The 10,765-nt window shown below is 35.9% G+C and overlaps 1 protein-coding gene across 5 annotated transcripts in view; it reads left to right on the top strand.

Annotated features, from left to right (window-relative positions):
* Window positions 1-409: 409 nt before the first annotated feature.
* The window catches only part of LOC106058351 (centrosome-associated protein 350-like), a 119,594-nt gene continuing 109,238 nt past the window's right edge, over window positions 410-10,765 (top strand). Inside the window, exons 1-2 of one of the 5 annotated variants that reach the window (XM_056041271.1) lie at window positions 410-481; window positions 3,029-3,136. In XM_056041271.1, coding sequence (XP_055897246.1) covers window positions 3,073-3,136 — 64 coding nt within the window. In that variant the 5' untranslated portion in view covers window positions 410-481; window positions 3,029-3,072. Of the gene's footprint in view, window positions 482-3,028; window positions 3,137-6,948; window positions 7,102-8,822; window positions 9,000-10,765 lie in introns of those variants that run through there. The other 4 variants (XM_056041272.1, XM_056041273.1, XM_056041276.1 and 1 more) reach the window with 4 other exon arrangements.

Raw genomic sequence — 10,765 nt, 5'->3', positions numbered from 1 at the left:
GAAGCATAATTTCCTATATTTTAACATGCTATTTCGCTATTTTTTACGGCCTTTCGCTCATTATGACTCCCGCAAAAATTGCGTTCGTCTGACCCCTACCGCAAGTTGACTTGAATTGTAAATTTAATAGCTGATATGGAAAAAAGAGTCAAATTTAGTTTTATCACCCAATAGCTGAGGAGTCCGCAGATTTTTCATTTTTTTTTAATAAGTTAAACTATTGCGGAGCTATAAATTCTAAACTAAAAACTGGCACAAAAGCGTTCGCTATTGGCCCTTTCCCATATATTTGAAATAAAACAAAAAGTAAAGAAATCTTGTCAAACGTAAGAAAAGGGGAATAATTGACATTTTTTAATCCTTTGTTTTTTTATGGTGGTAGTTTCCCATTTTATCCCATAATCCTACCATGCGGAATACAACAAACTATGGCGGTGGATTTGGTAGCCGTTGAGGCATGTTTTGTTTATTGATCGGGCAGGTATATGTTTCCAAATTATTAATATTTATCAAAGTTCGACATTTCACATGCCCTATAATTTTGAAAGTTCCAATGTACTTAAACTAGTCCAGTTAATGTGAATTTTAATACAGATCATGCCAACCTAGGCTGTACAAAATTTGAGTTTGAGTGGTGACTAAAAAAATAAAAACATTGATGATTGAAAAATTGATGATTGTCATTGTTGTGTCTGGCTCTGACTCTTGAGTCGGACTTCATCTGAGGCTACGGCTACAGTAACTTGAGTAGATCTAGAATCAAGATCTATTTGATCTAACACTTGCACTAGAATGATTAAATATAGATGTAGACTCTAGAATAGTAGCAATCTAGGCTAGCTAGTACAGACACTGAGACAGTACAGAAGTAGTAGAATTACTAGATGAGTAGATGACAGTGATGACTAGATCTAGAATCTAGTCTAGAATCTAGATCTAGAAGTCTAGATTGCATTGTAAATTCTAGATCTAGCAGTGTATACTCAGTTCAGAACTGTATTATATTGTAATGTATCATTATTATTATTTTCATAGTTTATCTTATGTAGATCTATGTAGATTATGTCTAGATCTAGATCTACGTGACAACTACGTTAGTCATTACTACCTTGTAACCTTCTACTTCTATTACTTTTTAAATCAATTAATTGGGGATTCAATAGATTTTATAGATCATTAGATGGTTACATGGTATGGTAATATGCCAATATGGTAATAAAACTTAATAACAGTCACTGAAACATAAGTCAGGTAGTCATGACAATATTGACATGAGTAGAGATCTACTTTCTAGGATTTCTACTAAAAATCTATTCTTAGTTTCTAGAGAATCTAGACTATAGTCGTACTGGACTAATACTGTAAATTACAATTACAGTAAATGAGTAGATGCAAAACTAAAAACTTGCAAAACACTGAAACAGTCACTGTCACTACTCATTCTACTGACAGTGTAATTGTAGTATTTGTACTAGATCTAGATCGATCTGTAGGTCTGTTTGTAGACTGTAGAGTGATATGATACTTGGCTTGGATAAGTCATTAGAAGTTATAGTGTATCTATGATAAATCTAGTGTTCTAGACAGGAGATGATATATTATATATAATTTATATCTAGACCTGACCTAAATGGTAAATTCACAAACATCATTATGTATATGTCAACATTTCCAATGCCATGAAAAGCTTTTTTTTTTTTTGGCACAGTGATCCGTCGTTTATCGCGGAAAATACATTCTAGAACCACCCTTGATAATTAAAAATTCAACTAGTAGAAACAGAATGTTATATATTTATTTTTAATTAAGTATTACAACACTGTATTAAGGCTTAATCCCCCCCCCCCCCCTGGTTTTAGGTACTGCACTGTACATATAAATATGATAGACAAAATATCACCTGTTATTAAATGATAATATAACACAGTTAATTATAGTATTGAGGTTAATTCTTGTTTCATGTAGTAAAATACACTACAGTTGACCCTTGATAATCCTATGGTTACGAGTTTGGTGTAGTGGTTGAATATAAAAAGCGTTAGATTACCAAAGAATTTTGACATTTCTGTCATGAAAATTATATTTATGATGTACAGTATTAAAATATTCTCTTAGAGTTTCAATGGTATTTAAAAGTAGAGATGAAAAATTTATTGATCTAAAAAATGTACAAAAAAACTTTAACAACTTGGGGATATTCTCTCGATTTAATTGTTCTTCTCCTGGTGTGATCTTCAATGGATTTCTCTATTTTCTCACTATTTTTCATAGTCATAAATGGTAGGGAGTGAGAGTTTCACCACGGTCATACCTATTGATAATTTGTCATTTGTTCAGGAAGAGAATGTTTTATGCTTACATTGCCAACTTTGTTTGCCATCATACCAGTAGTTACAAAAACTTCACTAACAAAATGCAGCAGCTAAACTGTCTAACACATGCAGTAATCACACAAAGACAATGAAGAATGTATCACAACTTAACACAGCAAGAAGAACAAGAGACGAGGCTAGACTTGCATGTCAAAACTTCCACGAGATGTGCAGCTGAAGTGACAGAGTGTACCACAACTTAACACAGCAAGAAGCGCAAGAGTAAAGGCGAGACCTGCATGTCAAAACATCCATTAGATGAGCAGCTTAAGTCAAAGAGTGGTTGTCGCGTTAGATTACGGTGTCGGGTTATCAAGGGTCAACTGTATTTATTGTCTACAGTTCATATCAGTTATATAAATACCATTTCTTTATTGTTAGAGTTAATCAGTATATATTTTAATACATTTTGGCGATTATTTCATGTAAAAATATCACAGACAATACAAGGAAAAAAAAATTTGCAAATTATTTTTCCCAATAATTTCATTAAAAAAATAAGTGAAAGAGTGAAGCCGCAAAAGCTGAAATGTGAAGAGGCCAGGGATCACTATATTATTTACTGTTGTTGTCATAGTGAAATTGTGATGCTAAAATGTTGCATGCTGTGTAGAGTTGTATTTATTTATTGAGTTTTTTTTAAATTTGATTCACAGTTGAATTATGTTTTGTTCTCAAAGAATCCTTTGACACACCCATTATGAACCCTGCACGTCACAACAGGGAACTCCCAGGACAAGATCAAAACAACACGCAAAGTCAAGGTAAGGTGTTAGTGGTCAGTTTATAGTATAACAAGATGTCTTTCCTTTTATTATCTAAGAGCTCCAGGCGTAGTCAAGCATATAAAGTTTTTCTTTCAAAAAGAAAGGTTACTATTTCCTTGACAATACAATGCTATAAAATACAACAAAGAAAAAGGAACGAATGCTTAAGTGCTTTATTGGCTTGATCACCTATTTTACCAGCCTTCTTTTTGAAATTGTTAACTGAACTCTTATGTCTATTTTTTTTTAAATTTATAAATACATGACATGTAAAATTTGTTTTCTAAATAAAGTATAAGAAGGAAAAGCCTCTAATTAGACTTGGCCAATCAAACCACACAGATTGTTAAGCATAGATATAAGTATATAAGTATAAAAAATATTTGTAGATTTATATTGGATAATTAAATTAAATTTTTGGCAGAAAGTCTAATTATAATAATCCACTAGGATGGCTGCCTGGTCATGTGGTATTCACTCTGGACTCTGGGTTTGAACTCTGCCCACTGCCATATCCTGTCGTACTGTGGGAGGTTTGGTCTAGGATGTAATTATCTTCAAAACTGTAAAAACATCAGAAACAAGTTTTTACAAACTTTATTCTAGGTCTAATGTAGACTTCATCTGTAAGCCTAAATATAATGATAGATTCTTTTTAAAATAAACTAAAATTATTTTTATCTGGTGAATTAGGTTTTCATGTTTTTGTGCGCCCCCCCCCCCCCCCCCACACACACACACCCAGCAAAGCCATATAATATATCTACTTCTTGATCTAGAATCTAAACGTAATCTATACTAGATTTACGTTAAAATATAATATATAATGAAGCTTAGATAATCTACCAATAAGCTTTAAGCAACTTTAAATTCAATTAACAAATCAATTATCGATACACTATGGTTGACTTCACCGTGTTTTTTTTTTTTTTACTCCAATTTATAGCCAAACTTACATTTATTTCATTTTTTACTTTAAAAAATTATAATGGTCAAACTATAGTTTTTGCCTTGTGTGGTCAAGAAGCTAGTCATTCTTTTCTCAGCAATATACATAAACTGTTAAATTTCTAAAAAAATTGTTAGAGCCGTTTTTTAGAACGAAATGTTTCCCCAATTTGAGGTCATTTATTTATTTTTTTTAAAAACTCCAGCAACCTATTAAACTGTTCCAGTAACCCAAAAAAGTTAAGAGCAGCATGTATGCAGATGACCTTGCCTTAATTAGCACAGAAGAATATGTAGGAACATCGAAATTTCGATTACAAGATGCTCTTGATAAACTCAATAATTGGTCCAAAGACTGGGGCATGTCCATTAACACAAAAAAGACAACATATACCATATTCTCACTGTCAACAAAACAACAAACAATAAAATTAACATTAGATAAGGAAGCTTTAGAAAAAAATGACAGCCCTACTTATCTTGGAGTCACCTATGACCCGAGACTAACCTGGAAAAACCAAATAGATAAAACACAGAGTAAAGGCATCCAGAGACTATCCCTCTTGAAAAAATTAGCTGGCACAGATTGGGGAGCAAATCACAACATCCTGAAAAAGACCTATACCAGTTATGTAAGACCTGTACTAGAATATGGTGCCACAGCATGGGGCTCAGCAGCCCAAACCAACCTTAGAAAAATAGACAAGGTTCAAAATATTGGTCTAAGGATAATGACAGGAGCAATCAAAACAACACCCATAAGAGCTATGGAGGAAACCGCTGCCCTGATCTCTCTGGATGAAAGAAGAGAAATAAAAATCCTTTCCCAATTCACAAAATTGGAAACCTTGGAGAGGCACCCACTCAGAACAAAAATCCACAAAACTGGCACAAAAAACCGTCTCAAAAGGACCAATTTCATACAGGAATCTCTAAACCTAAAAAAGAAACACCAACTTGAAAAAATTACTCTGGAATCCTCGATACACTATAATGAATCTCCACCCTGGGACGAAAGCCCTCTTCCTACTATAAGGGACCATATTGAAAACATAAAAAGAAAATCTGATTACAGACCAACAGAGCTCAAGGAAATAGTGAACTGTTTTCTACATACCAATTACCCTAGCAATCAGTGGATCAGAGTTTACACGGATGGCTCATCCCATAAAGCCACCACAAATGGAGGAGCTGGAATACTTATCGAATGGCCAGATGGAGGAAAACTAGAAAAATCCTTTGCAACTGGAGAGCTCTCTGACAGTCACAGAGCAGAAAGGGAAGCGCTAGCACTAGCTGCTACCATGCTAGCAAATCATCCAAGTTCCCCTCACAGTCAGATTGTCTTTCTAACAGACGCAAAAACAACCCTCCAAAGCCTGCAAAACTCTGATTCCCCTTATATTAAAAACCTCAGAACAGCACTCACAAAGCTCAACCACAACAGCAAAAAAACTGTCATTCAATGGATACCAGCTCACATACAACTAGCAGGAAATGAGAAGGCTGACACACTCGCCAAGAGTGGGAGAACAAACTCACAAGTAAACTCTGCTCTCTATCCAGAAGAAATGAAGAAATTAATTGTAGATAAAATAAATGAGAAATGGACGAGCTCCCATCCAAATCACAAGAAAGATGATGCTTACTATAAGCTATCCCGACAAGACCAGCGTCTAATCTTTCGACTCAGGACCGGACACAACAGAATGCGACAACACATGTTCCGGAAGCTCAAAATTGGAACCAGTGAAATCTGCCCATGTGGAGTATCACCAGAAAATGCCGACCACGTCCTCCAAAACTGCTCTCTCTACCAAGAGGCCCGTATAAGACATTGGCCCCAAATCACCCCAATAGAAAGAAAACTATATGGAGAGCTCCCTGATTTGGAAACCACTGCGCAGTTCATCTCATGTATTGGTCTAGTCATATGAACACTCCAACATAACAATGAGAACGATGAAGAAGAAGAAGAATTATCTGGTGAAAACTATGTTATTATTGCACACATTGAACTATTCCTTTTATCACTTTAAGATGATATTCTTCATCCACGCTAGGCACATGAATAATGCATTTGTTTAGTTTGGTGAGTTAAGTGGGGCCTTGTGTGTTGTGCTGTACCCAGTACAACCATACCTATGTCCATCACCCCAATACGTTGAGAAAATGGTCAGAACGATATCGCCCACAAAGCAGCCCCCCCCCCCCTCCTCGCAGCCGATGTGTCCAAAAGAATTGGAAGTATTTGATATAGTTTTTTTTCGGATCATTAACGACACTGACTCTGGCAAGAGTATAGATTTTGTGTGCCACAAGCTGCCTAAGGGACACTATCTCCTGATTTGTTCTCAGGTTTGTCTCCCGTAGCCTTCCCATGTTTGAGTATAGCAGCCTGAATGGTTTGAAGCTCCCCATTACCTCTAAAACGCTTCCAAGAAACGATGCATACTATCACTAGTTTCCTAAAATGTTTTTTTTTTAATACAATGATGTCCTTTGTCATTATTGTGTCTTGTTATTTAATGCATTAATTCCCCTTGCCCAGTTTTTTTGTAAACGTTGCTTAATAATATAAATAAACATACATATACATTCCGAACTATACCGTGTAAGTTATGTGATTAAATGACTTACTGTCATTAGTCCACTCTACAGTACAGGAAATCTGATTGTTAATGTTTCCTACTCATTCTCTCTATCCCTTTCCATTAGGTTTAAACCCATGCCCACCATGCCGTTGATGGGCTTTTAGGAAACATCCGATGCTTCCCTAAAGTCAGAACGAGGTTTGCGTGACACGGCGGGGGGCGCGTGCGGGACTGCTCACACCGATTTGATGGCCCGGGCGTGTTTCCCCCCCGGAAGGTGAGGGCTTTCACGTGACATACCGTTGGAGTACCTGCGGATTGATTCGGGAAGGATACCTGGAAGAAAGTGAGTGAATGGTGGTGTATGGCTTGTATTCTAGTTGCGTTCATGCGGAGACAACTATTTGAACAGATCTTCAGGTAAATGAAATAGGATTCGATCTCATTTTGTTTCAAGTTTGGATTAACGTAGGGGTCGTCCGAAGTGTTCGTTTTATTTTTCTCACTAAGTGGCGTGCCCATGTACGTTGCAGGCTTTACTTTATTTTCTTTGGTTTAGTTACTCGGAAGTATCCTATAACCTTGTGTGTGTGTGTGGTCTGTTGTGAAGTTCTCCATTCAATAAGGTTGTCTTCATTATGGCTTATAACTACTTAAGTGTGAACTTTCAGCTTTGTTTAAAGACAGCATTGAATAATCTTGAAGGAAATCAAACTTTTTACACTGACAGACACAGACGAGACTTTGTCTTAGTCGAACACAATTCTAACTTTCTAAATGTCAAACAAAACAAACAACAGACAACAGCACATTTAGTTACTCTACATCATCTCTTTTTGTGAGAGCTACTGAAAGATGAACTGTTTCTTCTTAGAATCAAACAATCTCAAAGATGGACTGTTTCTTCTTATGATCAAACAATCTCAAAGATGGACTGTTTCTTCTTATAATGTAACAATCTCAAAGATGGACTGTTTCTTCTTATAATGTAACAATCTCAAAGATGGACTGTTTCTTCTTTAATCTTATAATGTAACAATCTCAAAGATGGACTGTTTCTTCTTATAATGTAACAATCTCAAAGATGGACTGTTTCTTCTTATAATGTAACAATCTCAAAGATGGACTGTTTCTTCTTAGAATCAAACAATCTCAAAGATGAACTGTTGCTTCTTAGAATCAAACAATCTCAAAGATGGACTGTTTCCTCTTATAAACACACAATCTCAAAAAATCCTAAGTCTAGAAAACAAACTAGTTTCACGAATTGAGAGACTTGCGATTGAGATCCAAACACGATCCAACTCTAATTGGAAAGACAAAACGAATCGGCTCTCTACTGAACACACGAGGCAATGTCATAGACCTTTTGGAGTTTACTTTGAAACTGTTTAGTCTAGACCACTCTTAGCAGTGTTCAGAACTGAACTCGGTCATTTTGATCCATTTGAAGTTAATTAGTAAATATCCCCTCTTATTGGGCAGGTGATGTTAAGTTCAAGTGTTTCTATGGCCCACGGTTAGCGAGGGTGTCATGTGGCAAGCACAACGACTAACCTTTACTTTTCCCCCAATCAGTGTCACGTACCCATTAGAGCTGGGCGGACTCAGAGGTGCCCTAAAGATCCCGAAATTAAAAATCCATGTCTTCTCCAGAATTCGAATCCGGGATCACTCGTTTTGGAAGTCAAGCGCTTTACGAAACAGCCACCGAGCCTCCTTGATCAATTTTAATGTGATACAATTAAACCAATATTTGACCTATTTTAAACTCAACCTAGGTGTACGACTTAGGATTAGTGTAGACATAGTGTCACACGTTTAGTGAATAGGCCTAGGTCTAACATGATTGAGTCTAATCTAATAGGTGAATTAGATATCCAATGTTGATAGGCATTTTCAAACTAAATTGTAAAAAATTAACATTTGGTATAAGTGATTTTTCAGATGAGACCTCTAACACTGAAGTAAAACTGTATATATTGTTTACTTATTAAATCTACTCACCCCCTCGCCCTCTCGTTCCCCCCCCCCCCCCCACCCCTTGCTGCGCTCAATATTAAGTCTTTATTAAATTGTTAAGGCTCTAAACGTCTCTGCATTGAGAACGGGGCTAACGTTACCTGGGCCTTTTGTTTGAGATCTGCATTGGGGCGTGACATTTCCCTAAAAATACGAGGTCGTAGTGTAAGGTAACACTATTCTCTAATTACTTAATCTCATGTATGTACTGGTTAAACTAATGGATAACATTGGCTTTGTTGGTGTTAGAGGTTTAGTCTCTAGGCTCCAGGAAATCTTTCCATGAGTAATTGAAGGTAGGGGCTTGTACTATTGAAATATATCGAGTAGATGGAGTCTACATTATATTGTGTGTTTAGTTGTTGCTTTTCTTGTGTGTCTGTATGACTATGGGCCAATATTTGTGCCATTGAAGGGAAACAATTGTGTAAACAATCAGTGACACGTTTTATCACGGTTTTTGGATGAAGACTTTTCCCTGGGTTTGGAACTCTGATCGTAGTCTTCGTAGGTTGAAGTAACTATCATTGTGGTCTAGAGATCTCTTTATAGAGCACCAGTTACCAACCTTTTTTTTTTTTCTTGCGCACAATAATACCCTATTGCAGCGCATCTACATTTTTTAAAATACAAATGATACTTTAAAATTGATATTAATCTGCATTTACATTTGCCGTTATTTCTGGACCATTTTTCATAAATGTTCAGTTCATTCTAAAGTGCTACACCATCAGTCTAGTAGCAGTAGTCATCTCAATTCACGTGTCCAACAAATGAACTGAAAACCCAGAAAAACCCAAACTTAAGTGGACACAAAATGCGATCTTAATCTATTTTATGCCTTCTCTCAGACCACCACAGATAGTTGAGAACCAGCAGGTCTCTGAGTGATGTTTTCAACCTCTACTACTTTGTATATTGATCTCTTATTCTTCAAAACCATTCGGAATTCTGTTCCGATTCTTTAAAACTGTTGGGAAAAATAATTGACTTTGTGCTGGAGGTCATGCAATTCTTAGACAATGTCAAACTTCAGGGATACATTTGATAAATCAAACTAAAAATTCGATTAGTCTTTGGAAAGAGGTTTAAAACAAAGTTAATAAACAACAACCGTGTTTGACACTGCTACGATGTATGTATGTCAGTGTGCCAATGTACTATTGCTTATCTGTCTTTTTAACATTCTCCCCATTTTTTTTTTAAATTTCTTCAATGGCACAATGTGTCAGTAACCGTCCGTTAACAGTCACAGAGCTAGGAATGTCTGAAGCAATTTGGTTCCTTAGTTCAAAGGTGAACGAATTTTTATCCCTAAATGTTATCGTACGTCTTAAGAGAAGGGGATGTAATCCCATGGTGTGGTCCCAGGATTAGCCTGATTGTTTCCTTATCTTACAGATCCACGACCTAATTAGATGTCAATTAACAGACAGATAGATCTCTGTGTCTCAGAGACATTGTTGGTCACAATTATCAGTCACATAAACCCCAATGGCTTAATCATTATCTATCTTTCGGAGGTTTCATACAAGTAGTGTGATTTAAACAAACATTCTTTTGTCTTGATACCGCTTAATGACTTGTGGCCAAACGAAATATATAATGAATATAGCCATAGTTCAGTGACTAGCTCAGTGTTTTGATTATTAATGTATATGTTGTGATTTGGTGTCAGAAGTAGATTACGTATGTTCAAGATGTTTTGTGTGTAGATAACAATATGTTTTGTTTACCGTGTCATACACTTTCTAAGTAGAGTGGTTCAAGTCAGAGTGTTTAATGTAGCAACACTCTTTGATTTTAACATTATGGAAGATTGACATTAATTTTCTGTACAAGTCCATTAAGGAATCGCGGGACTTTTTTTGTTTTCTTTCGCTTTATATCCGAGTAGTTATTGGCAGAAAAAAAAAAGCTGAGTTTGTTCAACCTTACTCGTGTCAAAAGCATTATTGTATTTTCTCTTTTAAATATTACTGATTTACATTAGCTGGTGTTCAATATTATGCAAACTTATGCAACCAGTTGTAGGATTATCTCAAGCTAATATAGACCAAAA

This window comes from Biomphalaria glabrata, chromosome 9, assembly GCF_947242115.1.
Source record: "Biomphalaria glabrata chromosome 9, xgBioGlab47.1, whole genome shotgun sequence".
NCBI lineage: Eukaryota > Metazoa > Mollusca > Gastropoda > Planorbidae > Biomphalaria > Biomphalaria glabrata.
This window is presented reverse-complemented; position numbering and strand designations above follow the sequence as displayed.